At 44.0% G+C, this 13,982-nt stretch overlaps 2 protein-coding genes across 2 annotated transcripts; both read left to right on the forward strand.

Annotated features, from left to right (window-relative positions):
* Positions 1-22: 22 nt before the first annotated feature.
* LOC117858623 (transcription factor MYB3R-2) lies at positions 23-6,928 on the forward strand. Its single transcript, XM_034741733.2, has 9 exons — positions 23-277; positions 375-564; positions 2,359-2,410; positions 2,736-2,793; positions 3,497-3,591; positions 3,691-3,794; positions 4,379-4,507; positions 5,076-6,226; positions 6,382-6,928. The coding sequence occupies exons 2-8, from the start codon at positions 398-400 to the stop codon at positions 6,181-6,183; spliced, it is 1,713 nt and encodes a 570-aa protein (XP_034597624.1). The 5' UTR covers positions 23-277; positions 375-397; the 3' UTR covers positions 6,184-6,226; positions 6,382-6,928.
* Positions 6,929-7,380: 452 nt separating this feature from the next.
* On the forward strand, positions 7,381-13,864 carry LOC117856538 (triosephosphate isomerase, cytosolic). Its single transcript, XM_034738880.2, has 14 exons — positions 7,381-7,591; positions 7,691-7,766; positions 7,905-8,028; positions 8,861-8,945; positions 9,590-9,722; positions 10,154-10,248; positions 10,388-10,466; positions 10,637-10,719; positions 11,176-11,223; positions 12,576-12,765; positions 12,919-12,984; positions 13,093-13,231; positions 13,362-13,500; positions 13,591-13,864. The coding sequence occupies exons 1-14, from the start codon at positions 7,550-7,552 to the stop codon at positions 13,645-13,647; spliced, it is 1,356 nt and encodes a 451-aa protein (XP_034594771.1). The 5' UTR covers positions 7,381-7,549; the 3' UTR covers positions 13,648-13,864.
* The last annotated feature ends 118 nt before the right edge of the window (positions 13,865-13,982 follow it).

A 13,982-nucleotide genomic window follows, 5' to 3' on the forward strand; every position in this document is an offset into this window, starting at 1 on the left:
GGCTAGTAACGCCTGTTCCTCCTCCTCTTCCCCTGACCTTCAACGGGCGAGGTTTTTTGAAAGCATCCTCTGGCGTTTCCCCTTCAACTCCCCCCGACACCCAACCGAAGCCGTAGAGAGAGGCAGCGAAAAGCTTGCTCTTTTATACCCTCCTAGGGTTTCGGGCCTCGCCTCCCTCGCTTCGCGCCATCTCCCGCCTCCCCTCGCCGCCGATCGATTCGCCGCCCGGAGCCCCAATTCGATCCCCTGGTCGCTCGATCCGGGATCCGCCAGATTAGTAAGTCGGCGTTTCGTTCGATCTGTTTTGGGGCGTGGTTGCCCTGTGGGATTTGATCCGAACTTTGGTTATTTTGGCGGTGATTTTCCGGTTTTAGGTTGTCCCGGTGATGAGGAGGTGATGATGGGGGCGATGGCGGAGGTGGTGCAAGAGGGGTGCGTGGAGAATCGGCAGCCCCTGGCGGCGTCGAGCTCCTCTGTTTCGGATGGCAGCAGCTGTGGCGGCGGAGGTCCGGCTGGGACGTCGCCGCTGGTGTCAAGCTCGGGGAATTCCATCTCCGGTCTGAGGTGAGTCCTTGCCCTTGGTTGGTCATATCCGAGGAGGGATCTGGGCGCTTAACCGTTCGATAGTACCGTTTGCCTTACCTTCTATGGATGCTTGCTCTGGTTGTGCCCCATAGTGGTGGGTGTTATGGGGATCTTATGGGTGGGGCGGTGGTTTTGTGGTTCTCCAGGTGGTAATTTGCCTGGTCCGTGGTGTGATGAGTGTTTCACTTGTAATTTAGAGAAATTCTCACTGCTAGGAATGCTGTCTTATTGGAGCATGGGACGTTTGTTGTGGTGGTTGTTGAGATGGGATTAGTGGACCTTTTGTCTTACAGTTTGCTTGCTTTGTTAAATTTGTGATGGGTGGCATGCTAAACTCATATGAGTTTATGGAACATAAATGCACTGCATGAATTCATACCAGTTCAAGGAACGGCAGTACTGGTAATCTGGTATGCTGATGATGTTTCAGTGTGCTGTGGTGGTTAGTTCAATGGCGTAGGCTGCTGTGTCACAGTGCTTTGTTGTTTATGATGTTTGAACTGCTGTGATTGCTGCGCTCTGTTGTTTGCTTGCATGCAGTACCTGTTGTATTGATGTCAAAGGTGGTGTTTTTTGTGCTATTTCACGACTATTGAGGTTTTAGCAGCCTAGTATGGTCATCCTGCAGTGTTGTAGATAGGGACATGGTTTAGTCATTGTTTTCATAACTTCTGCCTTGTATTTATGTGGTCCTTTTTATGGTGCTAGTAGTGGAGCACCTACTGTAGTGGTAGTGGGGTCTTAGCGGCGTACGGAGCAGCATAGTGGTTAAGAATGTATGATGCTATAGTGATGGTAGTGGATGATGTAACATTTATAAAAAAAAACTCGACCAGGGGGAGACATGCCCCCCTGATTTTTGTCTAAGAAGATTGTGCCGCGATTCGAACCCGGGCTGGCTCAGCGAACCCTGTGGCGTGTTCGGCTGACCAGTTGCACCGTGAGAGTGTTGGCTGATGTAACATTTGTAATGGCTGAATTTGTGGCAGTAGCAGTATTGCAAACTTTTTTTTTTCTAAATATATAATTCTATATACTTGTTAAATGTTGATATTTGAATGCATGCAGTACTGAGTTTTTGGCTCATACTGAACACAGTCCCTGCACTGAAGCTAATCCACTATGGCCCACTGTCTTCTATGTGAAATTCTGTTCCTGTTTTGCTCAGTCAGCTGTTCCTCAATATTACTATTTTTCCTTTATGGCTTGTTTGGATGTCTCAAACCCACCCAAAAAGAAATGGGAATGGCTAGGCTGCCCCACTCAAACATTCCCTTAGTGATGGTCCTGATGAACGGTGCTACGAAGAGTGAATGCCCATTTTTTAATGATGAACAGTGGCAGGAAGTGATGGCTATACTAGTGAGCCGTTTCATTGGTGTAAATTTAATTTGTTGTGTGTTAGTACTGTACTTAATAAATTTGCCGGGGGTTACTTGTTTTGTTGTCAGTACCTTGTTGCCGATCTTCCCCAATACTTTTTCAGTAATTGCAACAAATATGCATTATGTTAAGATTTGCTTGTTCTCTGGTGTCTAAATAGTGGAGACAGAAATTATGGCATATTAAGGCCGCCCATTTAGGTGTGGATTTTCACGTATTTGAATACATCTTTTGTGAGAATTGAATGCCTTGAAAACTAGTTAGTTTTTTTTCTAATTATAACTGATACAAGTCCCTTTTTTGAAAAAAAAGATAAACCTGTTGTGCCAGTAACTTCTGCTTGATAAATATACTCTCTCTTTAGCTAATATAAATTCTTCATTATGTTAGGCGAACAAGTGGGCCGATAAGAAGAGCTAAAGGTGGCTGGACACCAGAAGAGGTCACTATTTTACATTCTTTATTATTATAAAGAATTAAAGATTAAAGAGTCTATGACATATTGACATGCATATATGCTGAAATTCATGCGAATGTCTAGTTTGGTTTACTGACCTATATAACATGAAATGAACTGATGAACATATGCATCAGTATCTTAATGCACCATGCAAGAAAGTTCCTTTTGTTGTTCTATTTATCATTTGTGATTTCCTTATTGTCCATGTCCTGACCTGTTGATGTTTCTTTTGCTAGAAGTTTCTCTTTTGATTATTTTTGAACATATTTATGAACTGTTTATAATTGACTTCAACATATGCCAACAGGATGAAACACTGCGGAAGGCAGTTGAAACTTTCAAGGGTAGAAACTGGAAAAAAATAGGTTGGCTCCTCTTTCCACTCTGCAGCTCATATATTCATTTATCCTTGAAATAAAGTTTCATGATAATTTGACTTGGCATTGTATGTTTAATAATATAATTCTATGGTGTCTTTAAGCCAAGTGTGCCCATCAATTAGGGAGGCATGTCTCTTTCTGATATATCTTTATGCTATGCACAAATTGACGTTAAACATGGCTTCACCTTATTTTCTCTAATCAACTGTCTATTTGCTATTAAAGAAACATTTATATCTAACACTGCAGCCTACGCTATTTTATCTTTCTCCTAGTAGAGGTGAAATAGCTGATCTTGAATCTAGAAATGAGCATGATTCAGGAAAATACTGCAGTAGCTTTTGACATGGAGACCTTAGAATATGTATGGTACAGCAAAGGTTCTCTCCTGCCATGTTTGAAGCTCCACAGGCACTCTCACTAAGGAGCTAAATTTGATTGAGCATATTGTTGATTCTATTAAAATGAGCCTAACTGTTGCATATGTATGTGTGACTACGAATACCAACCGAGGAAAAAGGGTTAATAAGAAGTAAGAGCAGTTTTTGGCGCTCTTTAGCAATGCTGAATTATGGCATTATCTCTATTTTCCATGGGTGGTAGCTAGTATGGGTGCGCACGTATTGTTTTCTGTTATATGTTTTGGTGGATGTGAACTCACAAAAGGTATCTGTATCTATTTATGCAGCTGAATTCTTCCATGATAGGACAGAGGTACAATGTTTGCATCGCTGGCAAAAGGTCCTTAATCCCGAGCTTATCAAAGGCCCTTGGACTCAAGAGGTTTGTAGCTGCAGTGTTGATTTCACTTTCACAAAAAAAAGAACTGCACTTTTCATCCATGACAATTGAGGAAGATGTTATATCTATCATTTTCTACAGGAAGATGATAAAATCATTGACCTTGTGCGCAAGTATGGACCCACAAAATGGTCTATCATAGCAAAGTCATTGCCTGGCCGCATAGGCAAGCAATGCCGAGAGAGGTACTCATCCGATCATGTACAGATTATTTGGAAGGTTGCATGCACCATTCTTAATAAACCTTCCAATTGATATTATGGGAGTGCTTACCAAACCAGATGCGCCTTTTCATTATCATATGCCCAATTAAATTGTTCATATGAATACCTATGCTTGAAGTTTTAAAAAATGGACTGCATGCATCCGAGAATGTCACTTATGTTTAATTGGAAAAATTAAATTAAAATAGTTAGTTTTGTAGCCTAGTTACTTCTATGCAAGCTGCTGGATGATTTGAGGAATCTTTGTCATAGTGTTGGGTCAAATTGGTTCAGTGTGAAAATGGTAGGAGACGGGCTGCTGTTAGTCTTTCTTTTTTTGTTGTGCTCTGTTTTCTTTTAGCTTTAGTTGTTCTATGCTCGTTATCTGGAACAGGGTTAGCACCCTCTCCCTTTATCTGCCATCGTTGGCTTACAAACTTAGGTCAGGCAGGTCTGGTCCCCTTTTGCCCTCTGTTTATGCATTGTATGTTTGTACCCAAGCTTGAGATGGTACAATGCATGATGTGAATTTATGAGCTTATATTTCTAAACTATTGAAATTGTAGGTGGCATAATCATCTGAATCCAGAAATAAGGAAAGATGCTTGGACTCCTGAGGAGGAAAGGGCACTCATTAATGCTCATCGAGTGCATGGGAATAAGTGGGCAGAAATAGCAAAAGCTCTTCCTGGAAGGTACTAATTGACAGCTTACTTCCCTCTGGAAAATTTCCTTTTTTCTTCTGTTAAGTTTATAAAAAAATCAGTTTACTCTTCTCCGTGGACCTTGTGAATTGAAATTGTTGTTTTTGCAATTGTTTGGATACCTGACTTATTAAAACGTGGGAACTGCACGAGTCATCAGTTCTTTTTAATATTTTGAAGAAGACATAATGGTGCCATGGACCATGGTAGCTTATTTCAGGAGTATGCTCTATACTTCACTAGTTGTATTAATTGTAAACAACTGGATCATTTTAGTGGAAATGACTTATGAAATCATTGTACCATAATAACCATGCAATGATAGATTTGAACAATGAATACCGTGCTATGAAGATATCAGGATGCTCTAGAGTCATGTGAATACCATTATATTTGTAATTACAGGCATCACTGCTTTGTGTCATCAATGCATCACTGCCATATACATTGTTTGATTTTCAAAGTTTTACAGAGCCTTAGCTTTGTTTTCCTCTCTGCACTCTGAATGAAATCGGTTCTCTGGATTCTGGAACCATGCTGATACTACAATTTGTTCCAGGACTGATAATTCTATAAAGAATCATTGGAACAGTTCTTTGAGAAAGAGGCTAGATGCCTATGGTGCCAACAGTTTTCTCGCAGCTCAAAACCTTCTTGCCCATGATGATTTCAAGGATCAAATGAGGCCTATTGCTATGGGCAACCGTCTTGATCTGAACAAAGTGCCCATTATTGGTTCAAAAGATGTCCCTGGGAGAGCTCACCGTTCCATTATCGGTTCACTTTCACAGGCATATAATTTGAAAGACTCCTCTGCATTCCTTTCTCTTTCCATACCAACTGCGCAGACTTCATACGAAATGTCATCACTAGTTGATGGTTCTGCTGTTACGTTAGCGGCTCAAGGTCTTGAAAGTGACTCTGTCCGAGGCAAGGGCCTAGAAATCGATTCCCTTCATGAGAAGGGTTTTGAGGTTAGCTCCACACCTGATCCTGTGGGGAAGGGCTGTGCCATTCAATTAAAATCTGCACCAGCCAAAAGTGGTACCAAATCATCTTTAAAGAATGAGTTGTATTCTACCCTAGGTCCTCTTTGTTATCAGATTCCTAACATGGAAGAGGTGGCCCCTATCAGTTCCTCGCTCCATTCTGAAAATCATGGTTCACATCAAACAACACATCATAGCAAGGATGGACTTAAGTCACCCGATGGTTTTACTTCTCCGTCTCCAACGATTGGCAAAGTGTCAAGTCCACTAACTGTTGATTCGATTCTGAAGACTGCTGCTGACAGCTTTCCATGCACACCTTCAATATTAAGGAAAAGAAAACGTGATAAATCAACACCTACTTCAGATAATGAATTGAAGATGGGTGGAGTAAACACTGATAGCTTTTACACTCCTAATGGGAAGGGAGCCAGTACAAATACTCCAGGGTCGTTTAAAACTGCACTTTTGTCACTGGGTCCTCTTGATGGGTTATTGACATCTGTAAGGAGCTCTGATGCTTCACCTCCATATCAGATCAGGTCAAAAAGAATGGCTGCCATGAAATCAGTTGAGAAACAGCTAGATTTTTCAGCAGATGGATTGGATACTTCAGGTTCTGAGATTCTGAACTCTCCTTGCCATAATTCTCAAGGTGCAAATTCTAATAGGACGTAGCACATACAGCGATTTGGATGTAACCTAATTCCTTGATTTGCAGGTATGCTATCTTGAACATCTTTAACAATGTATTGTCTGTTTGGTTTGGTGTGTTTTCTAGTCAGCATGTAGAGTTCATTTTCCTTATCAACTGTCCGGGCACTCAGGTTTGAGTTATCACATCATTCCCATAATTGATTATTCTTTTCCTTTCAGGAACTAATCTCAGTGTTACGAAGTATGATGGGACACATGAAAGTTGCTTCCGAACTAACAAGCTTCACACAAATGTCCCGGTTCAAGCCAAAATGCAAATCAAACGCCACCAGGTGGAGAAAAGAGACTCCCACAATCGAAACGACATACTGAGTACAAAAGGGCCATCAATTACCCTGTCATCTCTTGTAATCAGGGTGTACAAAATACTGTCTAAATTGGACACTCCATAGAAGATTACATTGTTTGCCGCATTTTGTGAACTTACAGCTAGGAGTTCAGATTGTAGAAGCCCACAGCTGTGTACAAAGAAGAAAACATAGCTTTAGGAAAAAAAAACATATAGCTGAATAAGAGCTTCCCCATTGGAATGTCAAATCGTTTTTCTTTCTTTCTTTCAAACTGTGCGTTCCGCTTGTTGCGGCAACAGCTAGTGTCTGCTCTTTGTAATAATAAAGCCTGATTTGTGGGCTAAATTCTGGAATTCTGGCAAGGGTTTGTCAAGAAACTATGACAGGAAACATGCTTCGTTTCAAGGTTGATAGCATCTTATGTGCTTCCATACTTTGTTATAAAGGCATTACATTAGTTCTCTGCTGCGAACTGTTTGCTACATATCGAAATCAATCGTGCCTGGTTTGATATGGTTATAGTTAGTATGTAAAAGCGATCGCAGTTTGTTTACTTGAATGCATATCGAATTTTGATCTGCGTGACTCTGACACTTTTTTCTTCATGGTGTGAAGTTAATAATTGACAATTTGACACGCCTTAAACTCATAATTCTTGTGTTCCTCACTGGATGGTTTCGTGTGCTACACTGCTAATCTGAAAACGGAGGCGCCTGCCTCCTGGTGTCTTTGGTCTCAGGGCCTGCGGTTCGAGCCGAAAACCGGCTGCGTGCGCTCCAAACCGGTTGGCTCCGCGGCTTCTGCGCTACCATAGGGCGCCCGCAGCATCAGCCAGCAAGAAAACGCCGCACAAGGCACATTCCAAAGCCCAAAGCTTCTTTCTTCCGCCGCAAGAAGCCCAGCCACCGCCACCTGTTCGCCCCCCTCGATATATAACCGCCCCATCTCGATTCGATTTGCCTCACGCACGCACAAACACCAACCGAACTCCACTGTCTCCGTCGCGGCTGATCCACCTCGCACGCGCACGACGAGCCATGGCTCCCAGGAAGTTCTTCGTCGGCGGCAACTGGAAATGCGTAAGTGCCCACCTCTCGATTTGAGTCCGCCCTCTCGTTTTGCCGGAGCTTCGGGTGGCTTGGTTTGATCTCTGACGGCATCCGCTCCCCGGCGCGCAGAACGGCACCGGCGAGGACGTGAAGAAGATCGTGACCGTGCTCAGCGAGGCCGAGGTGCCCTCGGAGGACGTCGTCGGTGAGTTGTCTCAGTTCTCGTGATCTCATCGCCCCCGCGGGCCGCAACCGCGGGGCCGTTTGGGGGTGGGGTTTGGTTTTCACTGGATCGATCTGTGTGCTGATCTCCGGGGTGGTTGGTCTTCGGTGACGTGCGCAGAGGTGGTGGTGAGCCCGCCGTTCGTCTTCCTGCCACAGGTCAAGGGGCTGCTGCGCCTGGACTTCGCCGTCGCCGCGCAGAACTGCTGGGTGCGCAAGGGCGGTGCCTTCACTGGGGAGATCAGGTTGCTTCTCCCTCTTGTGGTTCAGCGTTGTGGTAGATTTGGAAGAACGGAGTGCAGAGTGCTTGTCTGCTCTGTCGGATTGGGGTCAAGAGCATTAGATTAGTGTGGGTGTATGGATTACGCAGTGTAGAGGTACGGGTTTCACGTCCTTGTAGCTAGTGTGGTTTCAGTTTCTGCAAATGTGGCTTGATTATGGCAGAAAGGGCTCTAGATTTGGTCACTGGGGATAATATAGGTATGCTTAATCAAACATTTGTATGCTTTTGAGTGACCAGATCTTCAATGGTTTCAAATTTGATACTAGTTGCGTTCATTTTTTTGTATACTAGTAATTGCTAAGAGTCTCTGAACTTTTGGTCGTGTATTGGATCATGTAATATTCAGCAATGCTGGTTACTACAATAGGCTGCTGTTAAGGCAAATAGCACACTTTGTGATTATCGTGTTGAGGTTTGCAGTGCCATAATGATAGTGGGTTGGTCCAGAGTCGCCCATTTTATTAATCCAAGTCATCAAATGACTAGTAAGTGGAGTATTGCTTCCAATCAACTAAGGGGTGTTTGGATACTAGGTGCTAAACTTTAGCAGTGTCACATCGGATGTTCGGATGCTAATTAGGAGGACTAAACATGAGCTAATTATAAAACTAATTGCAGAATCCCTGGACTAATTCGCGAGATGAATCTATTAAGCCTAATTAATCCATCATGGACTAATTAGGCTTAATAGATTCGTCTCGCGAATTAGACTCCATCATCCGATGTGACAGGCGCTAAACTTTAGCGGGTGGTATCCAAACATCCCCTAATATGTGTCAGTTTTCTTGTTGCAGTGCGGAGATGCTGGTGAACCTGCAGGTGCCATGGGTCATTTTGGGGCACTCTGAGCGCAGAGCTCTGTTGGGTGAATCCAGTGATGTGAGTGCATTTTAAATTCTAAGTCTGATGTTGAATTTATTTTAGTTTCCCTGGTCTTATTTATCTCTTGTATTGGCTACTCAATTACTGTGTTATTCTGATGGATGTTTCGAAGAGACTGTGGTCTGATTTATCAGTTGTAACGTTCCTATGTTATTTTTCTATATGCCTGTGAATAAGCTGTCTTGGAAATTAATGTATTGTTTCATAAAAGAAATACTGGAATTGTGTTGAAAAGATATTAGCATTTCGTGCCAGAACTCAACAGTTGAAATTAATTTACTTACATAAGAGCATTTAGGTCCCAAAACTTGTTACTTCTACCATATTTGTCTTTGGTGAAACAGTGGCTGCTGTTTGGCCAGTAAATATTAGATTCACAATTTTGTATTTTGACCTAATAGGTGGTATACGATTCAGGCTTTATTTTTACCATTGTGCAATGGTACGAAATCATGTGATTACCTCTGTGTGGATCACCTAAAGTAGCATAATAGCTGGGTAGCTAACCAACAAGTTCCAAATATAACAGAATCCATGTTTTCTTGCTATTAGTCTTATTAATTGTGTTCTTTCATCGAGCTGTCTAAATCTTTAAAGTATCCTTTCTAATAATATGGAGTACTTTCTTCAATTCATGACAGTTCGTTGCCGATAAAGTTGCATATGCACTCTCCCAAGGTCTCAAGGTAATTGCTTGCATTGGCGAAACCCTGGAGCAGAGAGAAGCAGGAACGACCATGGATGTTGTTGCTGCGCAAACAAAGGCTATTGCTGGTAATTTTTACTTGCTACTATCATATTATTTAAGCAGATTATATGTAACAACCATTTGCCTCTCTGCTTTCAGAACATTTCAAATTTTCGATCAGCTTCTGTTTCTGTTCAGTATAGGTTCCTGTATGCAAATTCTCCATTTTTTAATTGCTTATATATTATGTAGCCAAACAAAATCTTGTGAAATTAAAATGAAATAGAGTACATACTGGTTGATGTGAATACACTGAATTATGCATGACACATACTAAATTACTTATATGCTTGTTTATCTACCTAAGTAAACACAAATTATCATGATTAATTGAATCCGTTTTTAGCATCCTCTGTTCTTTTAGGCTGTTGCTATGCATTTCATGCTTGCATACAAAAATAAAGCCATTATGTTTTCTTCAATCTCACTGTTTACTGGGTCTCTTCTGTTTTTTCAGAGAAGATATCAGATTGGACTAACGTTGTATTGGCATATGAGCCAGTTTGGGCTATTGGAACTGGCAAGGTTGCAACCCCTGCTCAGGCTCAGGAGGTATAACTTCTTAAATAAGAGCTCCAACTGCATTATTAACATTCTTTTTCACTTGTTGTTTCTTGACAACAGTGTCTTCCCCTTGTATCTGATACTTATTCTGCCCTGACTAGAATTCAAAATGCACATGATATTGTAGGTTCATGATGGTCTGAGAAAGTGGCTCCACTCCAACGTTAGCCCTGCAGTTGCTGAATCAACCAGGATAATTTATGGAGGTAGCACCACTGACACCACTAATGGTCTTCCATACCTGTTTGCTAAAGTATTTTGAATTTCTATGAACACTTGATTGTGGGACTGGGAAAATGAAGATAGATTGTCAAAATTAGCTTCTCATTGCTCTGAACTAGGGCTAACCCCTTTTTTGTATCTTGTATGTCTCCAGGGTCTGTGAATGGAGCTAACTGCAAGGAGCTTGCGGGTCAACCAGATGTTGATGGATTCCTTGTTGGTGGAGCATCACTGAAGGTATTATCCCTGTGCCTTCTTAATGAAAATATATTATAACGAAATCCAAGTAGTTATACAAAACAAATGCGTAACTAAAGCTATTCTTGTTACACTGGATTAGAAATATTTTGTTCATAAAGTTCAATGAAAGCATCATTACTCGTATCTTAGCCCTTGTTTAGTTGCCTAACTTTGGGGTGTCAAAATTACTGTCGCAACACTGTAGCGTTTCGTTTGTATTTGTGAATTATTGTCCAAATATTGACTAATTAGGCTTAAAAGATTCGTCTCGCAAAGTACAACAAAACTGTGCAATTAGTTTTTAATTTCGTCTACATTTAGTACTCCATACATGTACCGCAAGTTTGATGTGATGAGGAATCTTCTTTTTACATAGTGTTAAAGTTGGGATTTGGGGGTGAAAACAAGGCCTTAGCTTAACAAATTCTGACCCCAATTTTTTCACTTCTGCAGCCCGAGTTCGTGGACATCATCAAGTCTGCGACTGTCAAGTCTTCATCTGCTTAGTGTCACTGAACGTTGCCAGATGCAATTTGCCCGAGTGAACGTTGCTCCAATTTGCATCGTTTGTTTAGCGTGCCTATTCTTGCCTTTTCTCGTATCCGATGATATTTGTATGTTACCGAACTTTTAATTCATCACTGAGTTGGGAATGTGCTTCATGCCTGTCTTTTACAAAAGCACCTTTCAGCCTGTTACATCAAGCTCATCATCATTGCTGCAACTATGCTACTAGACAGAATCAGTACCCGGGCGTGAATATTTAATTCCAGTACCAAAGTCACGAGTAAAGTCAGCAGCTAAGCTACTCGTACTGCGCAGGATCCACAGTTTCATTTCATCAGCGTTGACGAGGTACAGATAGTACTGACGATTACCACTATCTATCTCAAACAAAGCTTTTGAAATTTGGCAACTGGCATATATTATGTGTTAGGCTCTACACACGTCCTCGTCAGTTAGCTGGTAAACCCTAAGGCACGAAATCAGCGGCAAAAAAAACAAAAAACAAATCAGGCTGAGGTAAGATGCAAACTCGACCTGAAAATTTAAAATGGTGAAATACTACATGACCTGGCACTTGACAAACGGGTGGTCAGTCTTCTAGGATAAAATGGAGGGCTTTCCGGGAAAAAAGAAAAAGATCTCTGCGCGCTGGGAGTTGACGGGCGCGACTAGCTAGCAGCCAAAGATACACACGTAGGAACGAATTGCCCGCGTAGAAACGATCAAACCCGCTCTAGAATCCCAGCGTTGGCCAGCGGCCACAAGCCCACAACCCAAAGTTCAAATTCAAGTACGGGTCTTCGTCAACCCGCTCTGCCGGTCGAGGTTGCGCGTGCGTACTGCACACGGGTCGTTGATGGTAAATGGGAAACCGTTGTCTGATAAATCAGCAATGATCGCAGTCACACAGGAAGAATAGTTATGCAAAGTTCCCAAAAAAAAAAGAGGAAGAATGATGCAAGAGAGGAATCATCGGAGAAGGGTCCACATGGCGCGGGGCTTGGGCCCACGCGCGCGCTGTACTACGTACTCGCAACAGGTCAAAGCACAGCCGTGGGTAGTTGGGGCCGTGGCTTCCTCGAAGACGACACCGCGCACAGCAATTTGCTCGTGCAGAAGCGGCCAAGCTGGCATAACACACGGATGAGTGGACGACGCATCTTTGCGTGGGATGAGAATGAGGTGGACACAGAAAAGGCGTGGGTTCCCTTGTGTGGCGATCCCGGCGGCGACCGCTTCAGACTCCGGAGTTTTGACCTGGGCAGAGCCAGCCGAGCCAACGCAGCGGGGAGCGAGGCGCCGATAAATACGCGCGCGCGCACACGCGCCAGGTCAGGTATCTGTAGGTAGCCTTCGTTAGCACCGGAAGCAAGGAGGACACAGCGGCCGCCGCCCCCCGACTCCCCGATCTCGAGAGGAAGGAGAGACCCCGGGCTTGGGCTCGTGCCGAGCGGAGGAGGCGAAGGACGATGGGGAAGGGCGTCCTGGAGGTGCACCTCGTCGACGCCAAGGGCCTTTACGGCAACGATTTCTTAGGTGCGTGCGTGCACGGGCCGCGTCTCGCCTCTCGTCGCCGAATCGAGCTCGTCCCCCCGGTCTTGTTCATTCGGGTTGTTTCGTTTCGTTCTTGCGTTTTTCTGTGGGTGGCCCGCGGCCGGTGATTGATCTGATCTGACGGTGCTCCTGCAGGGAAGCTGGACCCCTTCGTGATCGTGCAGTACCGGAGCCAGGAGCGCAAGAGCAGCGTCGCCCGAGGTCAGCCCTCTCTTCTACCTGGGATTCACGATTACCTGTTACGGATCGCTAGTACGCCACCGTTGATAGCATGGACTGACGAATGAACTGCATGCAACTGTGTTGCAGACCAGGGGAGGAACCCGCGCTGGAACGAGGTGTTCAAGTTCCAGATCAACTCGGCCGCGTCCAACGCGCAGCACAAGCTCATCCTCCGGATCCTGGACCACGACCATTTTTCCAGCGACGACTCGCTCGGGGAAGCGACGTGAGTGCCCGCCTGCCCGTCAACCATGCCCAACCGCTAGTCCTAACTGCTCCGCCCTCCGGAACAGTTGACCGCGCAACCGCCCGCCCTAACCGTGGGATTCCCCATCAACCTCCGCAAAATTTTGCAGGATCGACGTGACGGGCATCATCAGCCTGGGCGCGGAGCGCGGCACGTACACCCAGAGCGCGGCGAAGCACAGCATCGTCCTCGCCGACAACACGTTCCACGGCGAGATCAAGGTCGGCTTCACCTTCACCGCCACCCAGGTGCGGTAGAGTTTCGATCATCATGCGCGGCCGGTGTTTGTGCCCACATGCATTGTTGAGATTTATCTGCATACCGATGTGTGGTTTCAGGTTCAGGAAGATGGAGAGGAAATCGGAGGCTGGAGGTACAGCAGCTTTAATCAGTAGGCGTGGTGACCTCTGAAGTTCTTTAGTTGGTTGGTTTGTAGTGATTCGGGTTGGGTGTAGCTTTTGTTTATACTTAGCCCCTACTCCTGGGTCCCCACTTCCTGAGTAGGGGGCTCTAATTTTGTGTTCAACTTCAGCAGTAGCCCCACTTTCATGTGCACTGTATCGTATCATTGGACGTCTATTCAAGTAAGCTTATAGCCGACAAATTTAGCCATTGTTGTTTGATCGATTCTTTTTGTGTATAAACATATTCTAGTATGCTTATAGCCGTCAAATCAAATCTGTATGGACCTCGGTGGTTCAGAGATAACAGCAGAAATCTTGTAAGAAAC

The sequence above is a fragment of the Setaria viridis genome, chromosome 5, assembly GCF_005286985.2.
Source record: "Setaria viridis chromosome 5, Setaria_viridis_v4.0, whole genome shotgun sequence".
Taxonomy (NCBI): Eukaryota; Viridiplantae; Streptophyta; class Magnoliopsida; order Poales; family Poaceae; genus Setaria; species Setaria viridis.